We start from the raw sequence: 20,047 nt of genomic DNA, 5'->3' as shown, positions 1-20,047 counted from the left end.
TCGGTAATTTCATAAGTGTGCAAACTGGTTTATGAACTGAGAAGTTCTGTTGACTCCGAAACTCGGTCATTGCATATAAGTTTGAAAACCGGTCCACGTACTATGTCTCAGCCGATTCACGAACAGTTCAAGTACTTGTACTTTGTACGTTTACAAACTATGTCGATTGTAATTCAATTGCGATTAAATTATTTCCTTGAAGTAATTTGGATTTGATCAATTCTCTAATTAGCACTATACTCATTTGGTCACATAATTGTGACTCAATATCAATGTCTTGTGAACATGAAAATGAGTGTTCAGCTTTTAAGTTCAAATAGGCTAGTTTCGGCTAACCATATTGAACATAGTCTTTATACACGGTTTGGTTACGGTTTACCTAACCATAGTATATTTCAAAGCATTCATCTAATGGTGAATATTGATTGTTTGGTTCCAAAGCTATCTTAGTTTAAACCTAAATCAACCTAGGGTTTGAAGTCTATAAAAGGAGAACTCTTGGCAACTGGGATCTTTGAATCCTGACACTACTTTTTGGTGTGTCCTAGTTGTATATAGAATCGTCCTCTCCAAAAACTCTTTTAGGATTTAGGGACTACAAAGATTTTATTGGAATTCGTGAAGCCAAGTCTAGTTATCTTTTATCTTGATAACTTGATTATCCTGATCTTGATTGTTTGTAGAGCCTTGCTCCAACAATCAAGATAGATAGTAATCAACAAAGTCTCTTCGTATCATGATTTGTTGATTCCCCAAGTTTTATACTTGTGAAGTGAATAATAATTTAGGCTGCACTTCGGATTGCATAAGTCCGTATTTTGAGGATAGCCAGACTTTTGTTTGAGTTGCTATCGATTTCTATCACCTGGATTTATCGTATGATCTTGATCATCCGTTTAGGTCGTAAATCAGGAAATCAATAAATATGCTTAATCTGTGGGAGGAATATTTGGATTAAAGTCTTCAATTGATTTGAAGTAACTCTTAGTTGGTGTGAGACCGTCTAAGGGAATCAATTGCTCAGAGTCCTGCTGGGATTCAAGAGGCGTAAGAAGCGCAACTGTACCTGAATCAGTAGGAGACTGAGTTCGGGATCAACTAGATTCCAGACCGAAGTTAATTGGTAGTAGGCTAGTGTCTGTAGCGGCTTAATACAGTTTGGTGTTCAATCTGGACTACGTCCTGGGGGTTTTTTGCATTTGCGGTTTCCTCATTAACAAAACTTCTGGTGTTTGTGTTATTTCTTTTTCCGCCTTATATTGTTTATCTTTATTATTGGAATATGACAGGTTGTGTGTTGATCAATCACAGTATCTAGGTCCAACCTTGTTAGTTGGAAAAGACTTGATTGATCCTTGGACATTAGTCTTTCGTACCGTCCAAGAACTCTATTTGTAGTTAGGTTCACGGATTCAATCCTGTAAACGTTCTAACAACAAGAGAGTGGGAGATATAACTCTAGGCATTTTCCTTGATTGAGTTTTTACTCTCGAGTTGTGTTGAGTTTGTCCATATAGATTGCCTAAAAAAAGTTGGTGGTGTATTTTGGTAACCCCGTCGTTTTTACATTGTTGCTCCAATGATTTTCTAACATCAGCAAGAACTAGCCCCTTGAAGTATAATCTACTAATAAGACTGTAACTCCAAGCTTGGCATCCCTCTTGAAATAAATCAATCGGAACCTCCATGGCCGGTTTCCCTTCAAATAAACTAGGGTTTGGTAACATATTTATATTAATATCATACGAGATTAATGATTTTTTCCCTTTTACCATATCGGAAAAAGAGGTATTACCACTCATAGGCTTAATTAGACTTGATTCAGAGTTGTAATCATGTTGAAACAAACGAAATTGTTCCAAAAGATTAGAAAACGAAGAAGAAACGTGAAAAAACCTAGAAAACTAGAGAGAGAAAAAAACAGACATTCTCTCTAAGGATGAACTTTTGACTCAAGGTATATCAGATCACTCTCCTGGTGTGGATACTATTTTGAAAAGGGGAAACACGCTCCTTCTCCGTTTAGATTTTATGATTTTATTGAAGAGCCTGATTTTATGGATTTGGTGGGGAGTCTTGGCAGGATAAGGTGCAGGGTAACCAATGTTTGTTCTGGCAGCTAAACTTAGAAAACTTAAGAAGATTTTAATAAAATGGAAGAAGGAAAGGTTTCAATATATATCTTCTAAGGTGTTGGAGGCTAAGAAGGAATCCAAGTCCAGTCTCATCCTTTATGTCTTGAGCTGGAAAAATATTTAAAGATTTTAGTGAGTAAATATGCCACTCTAGCTAAGTATGAGGAATCTACGGCTAAGTAGAAATGTAGAGTTATGTGGCTTGATTTAGAGGATTCAAATACTTCTTTTTCTTTAAATCCATGAAGAAAATGAGATCCAAGAATAATATTTTGTCTATTGTTTCTCTTTCTGGTGAATCTCTGGATGAAGATGGGACCATTGCTGGTTGTGTGTTGCTTTATATTCTTCTCTATTTGATGAGCATGGTTTCACTAGTAGTGATGTTAATTAGTATCATTGAGTCTTTATCTTTCATTTTTAAGTTGTAGATGTCTATACTTCTGATGATATTGTCAAGGAAGTTTCAAGGGACGAAATTGTTTTAACTTTCTCCACTACTGGCTATAGTAGACCATCTGGTCTAGATGGATTCTCTAGTTACTTCTTTAAAGTTTACTGGCCCATTATTGATGATGATATTGTTGTTGTTATTAATAACTTTTTCTCCAAGTATGAAATTCCTAAAGAAGTAAATAGTACTATCATTACCATTATTGCAAAATGTGATAATACCTCTAAGGTCACTGACTTTCGAACCATTGATTGATGTAATGTCATTTATAAATGCATTACTAAGATTATTTCTATAAGAATTAAGAAGGTTCTGCAGATTCGTGCTAACCAATATGCTTTTGTTTGTGGTATAGCTATACAAGATATCATTTAAGTAACTCATGAGGTTGTTAGAAACTATCACAGGGTTGGTGGTTCTTCTAGATGTTCCTTTAAGATTGAGCTTAAGAAAGCTTATGACACTGTAAGTTGGAAAGTCGTTATAGTTACTATGACGATAATGGGGTTCCCTGATCAGTTTTCGAAATGGATTTATTAATGCATGTCTACTGCAAGATATTAAATTCTTATAAATGGTTCTCCATATGGTTTCTTTGGTGCTATAGAGGATTAAGATAGGGGTGTCCCTTATCCCCATACTTGTTTGTTATTGTCATGGAAATTTTCAAAGGTATTCTTATATAAAATGTAAAGAAGGGTGCTTATGGTTTCCATCCTAGATGTTCTCTGACAAAACTTACTCATGTTTGGTTTGTTGATGATGTTCTTGTGTTTTCCAAGGATATTGTTGATGCTGCTTCTGTGCTCAAGACTAGTCTGTGTAATTCTAGTAACTACTCTAGCTTTGAGGTTAATAAGCATAATACTGCTCGTTATGCTTCTGTTATTAATCATTATGTTCTCTCTGATATTATTGCTTGTCTTGATTGTGTTCCTGACTCTCTTCCTATTAGATATCTTGGAATGCCTCTTCTTTATACTAGCTTGTCTTACACTTATTGTGTTTCTATTATTTCTAGGGTAAGAGATAGAGTTAAGTCTTGGAAAGCTAATCACCTTGATTTTGCTGGAAGAATTTGACTTATAAAGGGTGTGGTAACTGGTATAGTGCAGTTTTGGATTTCTGGTTTTAGTCTAATAAAGAGAGCTATTAATAAGTCGAAATGCATCTTCAAGAGATTTCTCTAGTCTGTATCTGACCTTAGTAAGAAACACAGTTTCATAAGCTGAAGTATGATATGTCTTCCCCTTAAGGACGAAGGATTGGGTATTAAAGATTTGAGTACTTCCAATACTGTTTCTAATATGAGACACATATGGGAGTACAAATACTTAAGCGTAGAGATTTCTGGAGCTTGAGTACACCTTAGGATTCTTCTTGGTGTTAGAGAAGAATTTTAGAGCAAAGTCCCATTGCTAGCTATCAAATTGGTTATATCCTTAGTGACGGTGAGGAGACTCTTTTTTTGAAAGATAGTTGGCATCCAAATGGTAAGTTGATTTATTGGGTTTCCTCTGAAATTATTGCTCGGCATGTTCCAGATGATAATGTTAAGGTAGTTGATTGCTTAAGAGATGATAATTGGATCCTCTCTGCTCATTTTTCTTCTTCTATTGAAGCTGATACTTTCATGGAGAATTCTACCGTCGATTTTACTAGTAATGAAGAGGATATGGTGATATGGAAGTCTACTTCTAAAGGACGGTTCACTATGAAGGATACTTACAAAGCTATTGTTGTGCTATAGGATTTGGTAAGTTGGAGGTCTATTGTTTGGTTCAAATTATATATTCACAAACAGTCTTTTATAGCTTGGATTGTTATTCATGGTAGATTTAAAACAATAGATAAGCTTTTAAAATGGTGCATTAATGAGCATGATAAATATGTTTTGTGTGATGATGGTAGAGCGTCTGAAGCCCATATTTTTCATAATTCTCCTTTTGCTCCTCTTATATGGAGTGGTCTTCTTTTGAAGATGGAATACTTTAGAGGGTCCACTCCTTCTTGCGAGATTGAGATTGAGTGGTGTATCTTTGCTACAAGTGATTTGGTGAGTTCTATAAAGAAGCTAGTGTTCACTGGCTTCATTTACCAGATATGGAAAAAAAATGAATAATAAATATTTTGCAGCTAAGAAATGCTCTACTCTCCGGATTCAAACTTAGTGCTCACCCAAGATCTGCTTGTGATACCCCAGAGAACAGAAGATTTTTATTGAACTGGAACGTGGGTTGTATCTTTATTCCCAAAGTCTGGATGCAGTGTTGGTGGATAAGTCCAGAAGGTGACGATATTATGATAAATTCAGATGGCTCTCTAAAAGAATCATCTGCTGGTTTTGGGGTTATTCTCGGGAACAAACATGGTGATCGTATGGACTATACTTATGGAGGATGTAAGCCTACCTCTGTTGCTTGCTATTGAAAAGAATGATTCCTAGAATTCATGTCTGTATTGATTTTATGGCATCTTTAATCCTCTGTTAAAGACAGTTGATCCTAAGCCACCTTGGAATCTTTATCACATCTGGCGCAGGGTTTGTACAATGTTTGAGGTGTTTTAGAATGTGAATTTCAGTCACTATTATAGGGAAACTAATCGGGCTGCATATAGCTTGGCTAGTCTGCATCCTAGTTCTAGATTCATTAGACTTCATGCTAGTCAATTTAGTAGTATTTTGTGTTATCTTACATGAAGATAAGTATGAAATTGTATTTGAGATAGTGGGCCTTTTGCCTTTATTATTGTTTTTCGGTTTTGTTTCGGTTTTAAGTTTTCCATAACTCAAATGAATGTATCAAAACAAAAACATATTAAATGTGGAATTATCACTATAACACAAATTAATAATTTTATCCGAAATAGTAGTACATGACTCGGACCGGACCACGACTATCTTGATCCAAAACAACATCTAAAATTTAAAATAAAAATGATTTCTGAAATAGAGGACTGAAAATAAAATAAATATAAAACTTATGGTTGCTTAAAGAATAGAGTATGTAGAGAATAATAACTTTTTTTTCTTCAAATCCGGATCTATAGCCGTGAAAAATAGAATATGTAGAAAATAATAAACTTTTTCTTCAAATCCGGATCTATAGCCGTCAAACAGATCCAACTGCTCATAGGCGCGAGTTCATTTTTGTCCGTCACACACGGATGTGCACATGATAGCATGGCTCTTTATCTTAATTCTTAAACTTACTAGTAATGTGTCTTGGCTGCAGTTTATGACCCTGAAGAGTTTATGTTCATTGTTTAGTACATGCTACATTTCATACAAATTACAGGAAAACGATAGGCTTCGGAAAAAAAAAATCCTTTCAATAAGATATACTCGTATCATTTTGATTGACAAAACGAGAGGTACTCTCTTTGGGTTCTTTTTATGATTACACGTTACAAAAACGTACAAAATGCAAACTACCATATTTTTATGATTGCGCAGATAATAAAAGTAAAAAACAAGAGATTTCGACTTCTAACGGTATCCTCTCTACCCTACCATCTCAAGTCCCCTTTTCGTTAAGCAACTGCCTCCAACTTAGAAGCTGCTATTGATTCCAATATCCATGTATGACCAATAACCAAGGTTCCAAACTGTTCAGCAAGAGCTTCTGCTTCTCTGAGCCTTTCCTCAATAATCAAAAAAGATGCTTCCTCTGATTCAAGGTTTGGAGGGAGATCAAGACTATAAACAACCAAAGTCTTCAAAGAACGTTCTCCTTCATTACTAATCCCTGAAACTAAAGAGTTCTTTGTCAATACAGTAGCTCCCGCAGCTAAAACCAGTTCTTGAAGGGATTCTTTGTACGATGGAACAAATTCACCACTGAAATAGAAGCGCAGGCCACTGAAGAGTTTTGCCACCTGCAGAAAATGTCATCTTCATTTTAGTCAATATATGATAAACTAATATCAAAACTAATTTTCTTGCTGCATATAGCATGGAAGGATTGTAAGGCAAAAAAGGTGAAAAAAAGTTACCCCTTCACTAACTCGCAATCTACCATTTCGGGGCCCATCCACACATCCATGAATATCAAGTCCAACTTCATAAGGTTCTTCATCAACTAAGTCCATTGCTTCTATACATGCTTTAATCCCTGTTTAGCAATACAAATTGCATCAACACAACAAAATAAAGAAAAGTAGGAAAAGCTAAATGGCGTGTGCAGCTGCAGCAGATGAAACCACTTAGATTAAATTTGAAGTTTTCATTGGTAAAATGGTGTTATATAGGTAAGGGTAAGACTTAAACTAGGTAAACTTACAATCCATTTTGAGAACCCATTTTCCATCTAAAATGGCCATGAGGAATTTTAAAGTGCGGCTGCAAGCACCCCTCTCATCAGTGGATGCAATCACATGGGTCACATTTGGCTTCCAATTTTTGGAAATGGTTGTGCCAGATATTCTAGCAAAGTTGGCCAATAGATTCTGCATAAGAACCATTAAAAGAACATCAAAACCAATTTTCAGGATGTCAACCATGGTGAAACCTGGATGGTTATAAAATGCCAAATCTTGAAAAACCCCACCTTCTCTTCGACTGAAAGGGAAGACCCGCAGAGAGTCAATTTACTAGTGGCAGCAGCTGATGCAGCCCAAACCTTTGTTTGCCCATTTTCCCTGTGAATTTCAGAAAACAATAGAAAAGTTTTAAATGAAATTAATAGGAGTGAAAGCAACTGAGTTAAGGTTTTTGCACGGGATGTCAAAGCTTTGTGAATGAATATTATGCATAACATCTCAAGTACTTGTGGTATCATATATCTTTTCTCTGCCTACTAATATATTAACATTTAATAGCACCAGTTACCACATCCAATGTGCAAACATTTATTAACTCAATTCACATATTTTCCCAATTTAAGATGCGGCAACAAATAACTTATTACAACACAGGTCCTACAGTTTCATAATTTACTGTTGCAACAAGGGTCCAAAAAAGTACTAAAGGTTATGCTACTGAATTAGGAAACATTTTTTTGCATTCTAGTATTTTGTAGATAAATTAGTCCATACATACAATGTGCCAAGCTTATCCCAACCCGAGTATGGTGCCACTGTGATAGTACATTTCACTCACAAGTGATTAAATCTCCTAGCATTAGAGTTATGAGTAGCAATAATGTCTTTCTAAAATAGTGCTGTAAAGCTAGGGAAATTTATTCATTTCAACCAGCATCACCCGATATTCAGGATTCAGGAACCCTGTTGATCATTCACCACGGATGAACATACAAATTTTTAATACATCAATTTAATAAACACAGATGATTAGTGGAAGCTAGTATGGAAGCTAGTAGTATGAAACTATACCTTTGAACAGTTGAAGTATTGTTTTTCGTTAGCTTCTTTCCCTTCTTGGTTTTCTCATGTGGAAACTTATTATGAGAATGACTGGGACATAGCATTTGATGGCCTTCCTGTTACAAGACAATGACTATAATCAGTTAGCTTCACACTTTAGAGAAAGCTATGGTAGACAGCTGCTATATTTAACATCATATGAAATTTAAATCTGTAACATACATCATCCCACCGGCAACCTGGAAAGGCAAATGCACAAGGAACATGATACGTATTCCTGCAGGAACGTATAAAGCAGCCAAGAGCTGCACCCTTCAGCCCACAACAGCTACATTTGAGCTTTGAACCTCTTGTGAGCTCCAGTTCCAAGTTCTTTACAGTCTCTCCAACATAATACACTTGAGGTGCCCTACATCCCCAAGCATAACCCATTAGGGTGAAAATAAGATGAAACTAATGCAAAACTAAACAAGAGCAGTAATAATCACCAGTCAATGCATTTCCGGTGAACATGTATCACATCTGGTTGTGATGCCTCATCCCCTACTACTTCTTCTCCACTGGCAATGTGTAGCATGGATCCAGAACCCTAAGTGTGCCCATACAGAAACATCGAAAATCAATTAATTGAAGACATTATACATTATAGCTACAAATAACCTAGCAAGACAAAGAAATATATTCTTTTCCACATTGACAGGGTATAGAGGAAACATTGTGCTTAAGCAAATCAAAGCTTCATGTGCTACTCTAGTCTATATAATATATAGAACATGTGTGTGTACTAATTTCAATTTCAGCAGAAAGAGATTTACCTCTGATATTTTTGAGCTTTGGCAAAATGCACAGACAAAAGCTGAGTTGTCATCCAGACAGACTGAAGTACTAGCTTGTTGTGCACCAAAAAGGGTTCCTTCTAATTTACATCCACCATCTGAATCAGAGTACCCTGGCTTAGGATTCATCCCATTAGCAGACACATTATAAGACTTGGACTCCAACTTTTGCTTCTTTGTTTCTCTGTCACAATTTGCTTGATTTTCTAATTCTTCTGCTGTTTTGTCCATCGTTTGTAATCTCACAGCACCCTGCAGAAATATTTAGATTAATCCCAACATGAAAAGAAACTATTTGAAAAAGGAGTATTGGAAATAATGCCATGCCCATAGGTGGGCGACAAGTGGGAACAAATTGCAGCTTAGCATGTATCAAGCAGAAAATGATTCACCAGGTAAACATATTATCAAACAATTATCACAGTACAAGAAAACTGAAATCGCATGGAACAATAAACTTACATTTTGACCGCCATGACCACTACTATCATCATCCGAATCCTTAGAAACACCAAAGGATGGAGGGCTATCAGGTAACGTATGTTGACCAATTTTGGTCACACTATTTTTCCTTTTAAATCCAGATACCAATGGTCCAACATTTTCAGTTTGGCACAAAGGATTTTGAACTTGTTTGTTTGGAAATGTCTCCTTTACAGCCTTCTGCATCTTAGCAACTGTATTAGCTGAATCAAGGCTTTGAGTCATAGGATCCTTTCCATCTACAAATCATAAATGACAATCGATTCATAAGATTCAACTACAAAAACATGATACTTCTACAAATATAGGGCTTCCAAAATCAAACCAATGACTGAGTGAGTACCAGAAGTATGAGACTGAGAACAGGATTGCGAGCGACTTGTGCTAAACGCCGCATCCATATTTTTGTAGATATTGACAATGTTTTCCATGTGAGCAGCTGACCTTAGATCTAAAAATAACCCATGAAACCATTAATATATGGATGTGGAAAATTGATTAGTATGAAAAATTCAAATGACCTGGATAAAATCAAAGTTTGGAACTCAAAGTTTACCTAGATCTGCGTAAGGCGATTGGCAGACGAAGCAATTTTGCCTGAACTGTGAAGAATTTGAAATACAAGAACTGCATAAAACATGTTTGTTGAAAGGCCAAGGTCAAAAACAACATATAGAACAAAAATAGTGAATACCAAAATCAGGAAATCAAACAGAATATTCAAATAGAAAAGTAAAACAACTAAACCTGCAGAAAATATGCTGGCATGGAAGTAAAATTGGTTTGTTGAGGAGATCTAAGCTGCAATATCATAACAATAACAATGAGATGAGAGAGGGAGAGGGAGAGAGGTAAATCAGAAAATACTAGAGAAAAGAAAACAGATCTATACCATAAGGGACATTTGAGTTCTAAACCCAGTTTTTGGAAGTGAAGAACCCATGGATTTAGAAACCGATTGAGATTCCCACTAGCAGAATCTGCCATCGACGTCCTTTGTGGCTGCAGAGTAACAGTTTAGAGAGACAGAGGGGAAAATGAAGAAGAATAGAGCTTGGATGGGTTCCTCTGAAGGGTTTATTAATGAACTCTATTTTCGAAAGCCCGGGAAATGAAAATTGAATACTGAATCTTGAATATTTGCAAATTGAAATTTGAAATGAAAAAGATACTGTACTTTTTTATGTACAGATCTGTGAGAAACGGAGGGTTAGAAAATAATTGAAACTAGATTTATTGAAATCCAATGACGTGGATGCTACAGATGTACGCTCAGATCACATGTGTGAAGGTTGGCGGTAATGTTGTGATTTGGCGCCAATTTTAGAAAACTAAAATTCTAATTTCCCCCGCCCTATTTTTCGCCGCTCGATAAAAGCCTAAGCGGGAAAGTTATTCTCATCTGGTGACAGCGTTTGGATACGAGAAGTTCCACATTCATATTAGGGTTTGGACCGCACAAGATGCAATTAATGCATTAGGTTAGGGTCGTAGAATGACCAAAGACTTGTTTGACCATCTGGATTTTTGACCAATGTGCCCTTGTGAAGTAATTAAAAGATAAAAAATATTTTGATCTCACGTCGCGAGTTCAAAAATGATTTGCAACATTTTAACCGTTTGACAATGGAGATGTGACGTCACCAAACTCGGGACTTCATTACAGTTATATATCGTTGGACTTTCCAATACGCCGTATTTTTAGACAATTTCACGTATCAATCACCAGAATTTCCCATACAATCTTTATTTTTGGCGCCAAGTGGGGATCTTTCATATCTCCTATTTTTCTGAAAAACCTAGAATTTTATTCTACAAAATCTGAAATAAGAACTTGTGCTTGCAAAAATAATCACGAACACAAGCTTCCGATGAATATATCTCGCATACCTAGTATTACATGTAATTAATGGTAAATATATATTAATTGCATTACAACTATATATGTTATAGTATAGTACCACAATCTCCAGTCGTAATATTTTATTTTGTGATAATCAATTAATATATATACCAAGTTAATAATTGGTTGATTAGGAGTCAATCACTTATGTTTATGTGTGAGCTGAAACATACACATAAGAAATGAGAAATGATAACTAGACTCATTAGCCTAACTAGAGAAATTGGAATAAGACCAATCAGTAACAAGACTGATGACTGGAGACGGAAAGCTGAAATTCAGGCCTGCAACATCAAAAGAAATACAACCAAATTCTCCAAGAAAAAGAGAGGTAAGAAGAAAAAAATGGTCTGTAGATTCCGGTGATTGATGCCAATAGTGGCAGACACTAGTTATGGGGTGTTACCACTTGCATAGACCAAGCAAATGTTTCTCTTGTGCATATTTTCCAGAGCAGGGAGTTTCCATGGAAAAAAAAAAAAGCCTGATCATTTCTTACTCCATATTTTAAAACTTGGAAAGGAACTGACAGGTTGAGGAGTAATCACTGAATTATATGCTGCATGGGCAGAGAATTGGCCAACTTTATTGTTGAGCCATAAGATATCATCATATGCTTCCGAGTTGAAAGACACAAAGTCCAAGTGATCGAGGAATCTGGCTATTTCTTCAATTTTGAAATCACAGTATCTTCTGCATAATATCCCTAAGTCCCAGTTTAGGCCTTAAGAGTGGGGAGAGTAAGCAGCTTGCAAAGCAATAACTTTAGTGTGCGATAAGGAGTAAAGGTTAAGATATGTTAATGCATATGTACAGTTTTACTGGCTTTGCTTTCAGTTGGCGACAAACAAAATATTTCCTCGGTCCGAAATAAGAACTTGATATGGATAAAATTCCAGGTTTTCCCTTTGATGCCAAAATTAAGCGACATTCAATTTTTACATACATGAGATATTTGAAAGATACGACGTATTTTTAAAAGTCCATCTACATAAGTGTAGTTAAGTGCGGAGTTTGACGATGTATCGTATCCATTATCCAACTGTTATGACGCTGCAAAATCATTTTTGAACTCATGTTGCGAGATCAAAACTTTTTTTCGTTAAAGACATTATATTTTAACCCCATTTTAAAACTTAACGGGTTCAAATTAACCGACTCAATGGAAACTTTCCAAATCATTACTCAACATTTGATGGATGAATTTAACAATATACTCACCTTCGAAAATTATAACTCAACATCTTTAATTTTAAAATCCTTCGGGTTTAAACTTTCTAAATCATAAGAGATAAGTAATACAACCTATAAACTAGAACTCTCAAGTTTTTTTTTCAAGAGAACCCACATCATTTATTTAGAACACCATTGTTAATTAAGTGTTGTTCATTTGAGAATCATCACCCTGTTGATTCAATTTTTATGTTTTGCGAAATGTTTAGTCAATCAGCAATAAGCTCAATAACGATTTCCAGTGGAAACCTTGTATTCTAAATGCTAGTTGGAACATTGATTTTCATTTTTTTTATCGATAGCTGTGATATTGTTTTTGTTGGAAAGTATTTGATTGGATGGAGAATGCAGATATTGTTAGAGCACTGCTCGGTCGAACTCGCAAGCGTTGCTATCTCAAGCTTGTTTGTCAAGTTTAGGTAATCAAAACTATAAGTCTTGATTTCTAGTCTACTTATAGCTATGTGTGGAGACTAAAACTTATTTGTCACTCGTAAGTCTATTATATTCTATCTCCTATGGAGACTAAGTCGTATAGCTATATAGACTTTACATTATACACATTTGATATTTCGAGCCGAGTTTAACTCGCTTATATCTTTCTCGAAATATGTGTTGGAAAGCTTTTTGCTTTAAATAAGTTCATCATTATTCTTGACGAGTTTAGTTGGAAACGGTTTATTTATTGGAAACCAAACAATGAGTCAAAAGATGATCATGTGAAAATTTCCTTGAAACATCTTACATGTTTCGTGTGAGACAATCATTTGATGCAGACTCTGAATGTTTCGTATTAATCATTTGATCACTTGAAAATTACTTGTAAGCTAATAGTTTGTGCGAGACACCTATTGTTGTCTTCTAAGAATGTTTCAATGATTGAAATGGGAGTTTAGAACAAATAACCATTATCTGGATATAGCACAGTATGCATACCAGTATGCAAACTGTTGTAGTGTGATTCAGGTCTGGGAACCAAGTATGCATACCAGTATGCGAACAATTTTTACTGTCAAAGTCCGGGAACCAAGTTTGAATACCCATTTGCAAAAGGTTTCACCTGAGTTGCGTTCCGATACGCAGTATGCATACCCGTATACAAACTGCCGAACAAGACCAATGTCCGGAAATTAAGTTTGCGTACCCGTTTGCAAACTAAGTTGGTTTATGTTCTAAAACCGGTTAAATATAATTTCATACTCACGAACAAATACATTTATAAATTAAGGAATGCAATCTTTGCAAATCGTGGCTTAATATTCATGAATTGATTCTCTTGAATCAAATCCGATTTTGTTTCAATTGTGTCTTGTATACTTCTATGAGAATATAAACAATTGAACAACTCTATGAGTAACACAATTAGATTCATTTGATTATCATTTGATCCCGAAGTGTTTAGATGAATGTGGTTAATAGAAAAGTGTTCATATGGCTAACTTCGGTTAACTATTGTTGAGCCAACTCAATATAGACGTTTAGGTACGGTTACCCATATCTAAATGAAGGCATATTTCATTTGTGTGTAACAAGCTAAGACCATCTAACGGTGGAGAGATATTTCTTTGGTTTTAAGCAAACTTAGATTGAATCTTAAATCAGGTTTTCATCTAACGGTGAATATTGATTGCTTTGTTTCAAAGCTATCAAACCCTGATTTAAAGACTGTATAAGGGAGAACTCTATCAACTGGAAAACCTAATCCCCACACCTCATGTGTGATACTAGTTGCGACTAAAGTTGATTCTCCTTTAACCTAGGTTTTTTCTAAAACCATTATAGGTTAACGACTTGAAGACTTCTTTAGGATTCTGAAGCCAAACCCGACTATTCTCTATGTATTCAGATAATATTTTTAATTAATATTTTATTTGGTATTTCTATCAATTATACATGGATCTAACAGTATTTTCTCTGACTAGCAATACTTGACTAATCACTAATGCTCTATATGGCAATACCCTAATTGCTTCAGCTAGCAAAGGTTCACGACCATCAGGGTTCAAAACCACCAATATTGATTCAACTATCAATATCTAATTGCTCAGAACAATATTCTCATGTTGATCCAGCTATCAATATTTGAGAATTTAACACTAATCCAACTTTTTGTATTTTATTGGTCCATTTTGGTTCGTATGCCAACCATTATTTTAATATTGTAATCTCTCCTCGTCATTCGACTGACTCATGACACATGGGTCGAGAAAGATCTTCAATGATCATTCAACAATGATTATTCTCACAAGTGCTCAGTGCACCAACATGATAGTTTGTGATCGATCCAACAATCTCATAAAACTATCACTAGGTCATTTGACTATCATTCTTGATTCAACTAGCATAATGATAATTCAACATTCATGGTCTGCAGAGCGTGTTTTTGTTTCAACATCCCATGCCTCCTCTATCACAGTATTGAACTTTGTCAGTTTAGTTCATAAAACTCATAGTTTTAGATCAAAAATCGACCACTCACACATAAGACATCAATTCACGTCACATGGGGGATATCACTAGGAGTTTGGTCTGGCGGTCTAAAACACGTGCAATGTGAGGTACATCCACGATGAGAGTTGTGGTAAGTCGTGCTGACAGTTAAGTAGTGAATGGAGTAGTGGATGGTTGATTAACCCAGTCTTCCGTGTAAAGTGGAAATGGTCCTTACACGATCTCCCACTTCCCCATTCTTCCACTACCTTCAATTGTCACAACTTACAGGAGATTAATGTGTTGATATAAATAGGTTTTTGAACCTGTGATCTGATAGCGAACAACGACTAAGACTCATAATTGTCAAGTCATCAAACACTTTCGGAGGATTAATCTCGTTTGCACAGAGAATTATATTCACAGCAATTTAATACATCACATCACCTACAGATCAATATCCAATGATCTCCACACAATCTCAGCTTCCCTCCCTACAAACCGACCGTTCTCCTCCTTTTGTGACCGAATTGAACTTGGAACGACCATTGTCTTGGTTTAGGCTAGGGTCCTACAGATTAGTCTCTCGAACTCAAAGTTCTCTCGTGCAATATATTTGTTTAAAGGTTCATATGATTCACAACTCCGAGCATATGCTTCAGCAAGTACTTGCCTCCTCCACCAGTTTTTTACCAGAAAACTTGTGAATCATTTTTACCCACAAAAAAAATTGGCGACCACAGTGGGAGATTAATCCTGAAATTCAATTTATGGAAGATGGTCGGTCTGAGATCTGGCGCTACTACCAACCCCAATCTTGAAAGTTCGACGCCCAATCCCAATGTTGCAAGTTCCAGTGGTACTGCTAATACCACTCCCCCTACAGGTTCCAGTGGTTCCGTTGATGTCACTCCTCCCACCGGTATTCCTAGTACTCCAGTCATCACTCCTCTTACCATAAGCACTGGTACTGGTAGTACCAATAATCCTCCAGTCATTACTCCTATTAACAGAAGAGTTGGTACGGATAATCCAATAACCCTTCAGTCATCACTCATGTCAACATCGGAAGCGCTGACGCCGGAAACTCTTGCCAAGACTCAAGAAGGTATGGCTGCAATGCAAAAAGATCTTCTCACCTACTTGAAAGCTCTGACAGATCAGCGAAAAGATGATCGACGACTGGGAAAAGGAAAAGCGAAAGAAATTTCTCCAGATGCCGACCCTGAAGTGACTCCAATTCATGTTGTTGAAGACAATAAAGTTCGCGATACTGCAAAAGACTCCCAGGTGAAAGATCAATCAAACTTCATTACTAAGGAAGACCTGGAACGCTTCTTGGAGAAACATGGAAAAGACGACGGCTCATCATATGTTCACCGTCATCAACCTCCACACCCCTATGATGTACATAAAGTTTCACTTCCCAAGGGCTACGTTGCCCCAACATTCACAATGTATGATGGAACTGGCAATGCACGAGAACATATCTCACGGTTCTTGGAATCATTGGGAGAACATGAATATAATCACAACCTTCGCTTGAGGGAATTCTCGAAATCCCTGAAAGGCAGAGCATACACGTGGTACAATAATGTAACGCCTCCAAAACTAGTAGTTGACTAATCCAAGTGATTAACTAAATAAAAAGGCACTAACAATTTAAATCATTTACTTAAAAATTCAATTAGGAAATCTGCTATAAAACTTAACCCAAAACTACCCCCGCTCTGAAACAGATATACAAAAATTCCTCTCAGATGATACATATACAATAGTTATTTGGTTTACAAATATAATATGCAACATAATAAACATATCTGAAGTTAACCAATTAACGGAAACAACCCTTGAAGCTTTCGCTGCGCAACTCTGATCTGTCTCTGAAATTGAAAGTGGCAATGGGTGAGCACATCATCCCTAAAAGGGGTTCCCGGTAGGAATAACATTTAACTTTCAAGAAATCGTGGCAAGATTTGGAAAACAATAATGTTTTCCCAAACATAAAAAAAGTGACCAAGTCACTTTAGTAAACAAACATGTATATGAACAAACTCCTTCTTCAAACAATGTATAATATTCGTGCTAACCACACTCATTAGCTATTGATATCACCAAAACCATGATGACCCACTCTAAGCATAAAAACAGAATTCATGTAGATATAATTGTGAAGGGTGCATCCTATATACCACAAGTGGAAATTCTCATTTCCCATAACAATTCATAATGACAAACAAAACCTTGCAATTCCTTTCTAAATCGTGGAAAGATTCACATAATCAACAAAATTATCATAATGCAATTTAAACAAAGCATGGAATGCACAGACAGACAATGCATGAGTTTGTTAAGCATAAACTTTTGTAAAAGCAACAATAATGGTTACAAAAGAGTCGAATGTATTCCCACCTCTTTTGATGACAAGCCACGCCTACCTCGAGATCCACGATCCACTGGTTCATCCTTTGAATCGATCGTTGTTAATAACTAATTGTTAATCAAAAAAGCACTCTAAGAGTTTAGCCACAAGGCTCATACACGTCTAATTAATGGTTCTAAGTCCATTTATTTATTATTATATATATTTAGCATAGCTACGGTTTACTAATTGAATTAGGTTGGTTTTATAGTTCGATATCTAAGTCTTATAAATATCTACACTCTGTAGAAGGAATCAAAGGCTAAATCTGACCACAAAGGTCAGATACATGTTCCTTGGGAAAACTGGCTATAAGCCCAAGTTCACTAAATAGGTCCATTTAACTAAGGCCCAGTCTAATTGGATCAACTAACGGTCACTAACTGTCAAACTAACAGTCAATGGGTCTCTACCAGTCAACGTATAAGGCCAAATCAAGGTCCAGGGTCAAATAATCAAAGTCTAAATCGGTCAACTGGGTCAATACGACTCAACAGAGTCAACTCGGTCAAAGTCTACTGAGTAAAATCTGGTTAACTCAGTCAGACACACTAAAACAGATTAACCATGTCTGAGAATCAGCTAGCTAGACAGCTGACAGGTCTGAATCACATAAGCTTGTTGGTTCCGTGAAACTAACAGTTCAAATACTATCTTACAACATTACAACAATACATTGAATCCATCAAGACTTCATGATTGAATACAAATACAAACTTAATTTACCTGCCAATGCAGTTCCAAGCAACATCTTTAACCCACGGGCAATTCATAACTTGCATTCAACTCCACACTAAACATCAACTTCTACATCTCATACATAAATCCCTCAACTGTAATTCAATTCTAGTTCAATCAGCTCTCATAACCCTATAACATATTCACCGACTTACATTGTCAGTTTCAACCAAACTCAATTGCACACTAATACTCCAGACCCAATCACAGTAATACACCATCATTTGAAATACAGCACAACACCAACCAGTTAATTCTAATTCCTCTTAAAACACATCCGAGCCACTAACAACTTCACTTGCATCTCTATTACAATACCACCACCAACTCTGGACTGTATCTGCAGCTCTGTAACTCAATTCAACTTCCAACAATTCCTTGTAACTCACCAACAACCTCAGAACCACCACTATGTAACTAAACTCTACAATTCTGATCAACATGTACATACCACCAATTAACTCGTATTCATCATCTGCAATTTCGCATTAACACTAGTTCACAAACCCCAGTTTCTATATCAACCTAACACATTCCAATTCCAGCAAATACAATTCAACTTCTCTTCTTGCTTAACTGGATTCTTCTATTCTTCTTAAGGATACAACAATTCACCAACTCAGTTCCCCCAATACCAAATCAGTCCCATCATCACCAACAGTTCTCAGCCAACTAATCAAATTCCAACCAAATCATCATCAATTCACAGGGAAAACCCTAACTCTTTGATTATCCTCTAAAACAACTACACAACATCAATTCAACCGGGCTACCCCCTTGTGCTTCATCTATCGATTACTCTAATTCATCATCAATTCTACTCAAACCTAATTTCAATTTGGGGAAGAACACATGAACCTAAACTATCTTCAATATCACATTCAATCTCAAGACATCAATCAAACCTTTCAATTAATCAAACCCATCTTATAGTTCCATCTAACTCTTCTTAATATTTGCCCAATTCAAACTCAAATACAACATGCAGAAACCCTAGTTTCTTCACTGAAATTATAGAATTAACTGCAAAATTCTCTTCATAACTCTCAAATCATAATACCCATCACCATACTTAATTTTTTTCTCAGAATCACAAAAATCCTCATTCGATTCCATCTTCAGAAACCCTAGTTTCTCTTTCTCTAATTCACCTCTTCTCTCGAATATGAATCAACTACAGACAACCAAAACATCATCATAAACTATCCCATGATCTTCTCCACCTTCTACTGATCACGAATCTTCTGTTTTGATTTCTCAATTTCGCCAGAAAATAAGAACAGTGAAAAGAAAGGAAAAGAAGAAAAGAAGAAAGAGAAAGAAGAAGAAAGGATATCCTATCGGTTGGGTAGATAAGACCAAAGTTGGTTAATGGGACACTCTTCAAAAGGATAAGGGAACCCGGGTCTGCTAAATCACAAAAAGACTATTTTATCCTTCACATGATTCTGAAGATATCTTCTTCGTCCGGTATCCGAATGACACGTTCGAGCAGTCCATTCTGCGCAACTTTTCGAGATCTAATCAACGGTACTAATTCGTATATAGATCGTTGTTAGATTAATTTCTATTAATTAACGTTCGTGTCAAACTAATCGAGTTATTTTTGGCTAAATCGACACTTGACCGGTCTATAGCGTTGACGAGCTTGAGGGTCTTTACATTCTCCCCACCTTATACATTTTTGTCCTCGAAAATAGAACCATCCTTCTAGTCTTCAATACTCCCCACCTTATAGAACAATCCCATCTCCTGTTTAAGCGCAAACAACATATAAAATACAAAGCACAAACATATATGACTTCCTACAACAAAATTTTGTGGATCTATGTTCAATAGACTAGTTTCTATTTCAATTATTTGAATGAGTAACTGGCTCTAAGTACGAGAAAAGATACTCTATAATAAAGTTTCTAAGTTAAATTTGGGGTCTATCAGTCCACTAATAGAAGCGAGTCTCCCTTCTATGCCTAGTGATACAAGAATGCAGTTGCCCTGTCTAGGTTCGCGACGCCTAACAATGCCTACCTACGTAACAAGTATCACCGTAATACACAAGAATTACCAAACTCACTATTCCCCAGTGCT

The 20,047-nt window shown here is 36.1% G+C and overlaps 1 protein-coding gene and 1 long non-coding RNA gene across 2 annotated transcripts; both read right to left on the bottom strand.

Moving 5' to 3' along the window:
• Positions 1-5,994: 5,994 nt before the first annotated feature.
• On the bottom strand, positions 5,995-10,439 carry LOC113303164 (BRCA1-associated RING domain protein 1-like). The gene is made up of 13 exons (XM_026552181.1): positions 10,126-10,439; positions 9,981-10,034; positions 9,790-9,860; positions 9,577-9,684; positions 9,213-9,472; positions 8,730-9,002; positions 8,403-8,503; positions 8,137-8,323; positions 7,924-8,030; positions 7,140-7,230; positions 6,873-7,038; positions 6,586-6,704; positions 5,995-6,468 (listed from the first exon to the last, which is right to left on the bottom strand). The coding sequence occupies exons 1-13, from the start codon at positions 10,218-10,220 to the stop codon at positions 6,124-6,126; spliced, it is 1,977 nt and encodes a 658-aa protein (XP_026407966.1). The 5' UTR covers positions 10,221-10,439; the 3' UTR covers positions 5,995-6,123.
• Positions 10,440-16,391: 5,952 nt separating this feature from the next.
• Positions 16,392-19,326, bottom strand: LOC113303163. Its single transcript, XR_003337325.1, has 2 exons — positions 17,948-19,326; positions 16,392-16,682 (listed from the first exon to the last, which is right to left on the bottom strand). It is a non-coding gene; the product is annotated as an uncharacterized LOC113303163 (long non-coding RNA).
• Positions 19,327-20,047: the final 721 nt, after the last annotated feature.

The sequence above is a fragment of the Papaver somniferum genome, chromosome 8 (genome assembly GCF_003573695.1).
Source record: "Papaver somniferum cultivar HN1 chromosome 8, ASM357369v1, whole genome shotgun sequence".
NCBI classification, from domain to species: Eukaryota; Viridiplantae; Streptophyta; class Magnoliopsida; order Ranunculales; family Papaveraceae; genus Papaver; species Papaver somniferum.
Note: the sequence above shows the minus strand (reverse complement) of the source record. Positions and strands in the feature narration are given on the sequence as shown.

What these genes read in the sequence shown, in the direction of transcription:
- LOC113303164 (XM_026552181.1), bottom strand. Translation starts at nt 10,220, where the DNA reads ATGGCAGATTCTGCTAGTGGGAATCTCAATCGGTTTCTAAATCCATGG. An exon ending in GAACTCAAATGTCCCTTATG is followed by an intron (nt 10,035 to 10,125) that starts GTATAGATCTGT and finishes ATGATATTGCAG; the next exon opens with CTTAGATCTCCTCAACAAAC. An exon ending in AAAGCTCAAAAATATCAGAG is followed by an intron (nt 8,504 to 8,729) that starts GTAAATCTCTTT and finishes GGGCACACTTAG; the next exon opens with GGTTCTGGATCCATGCTACA.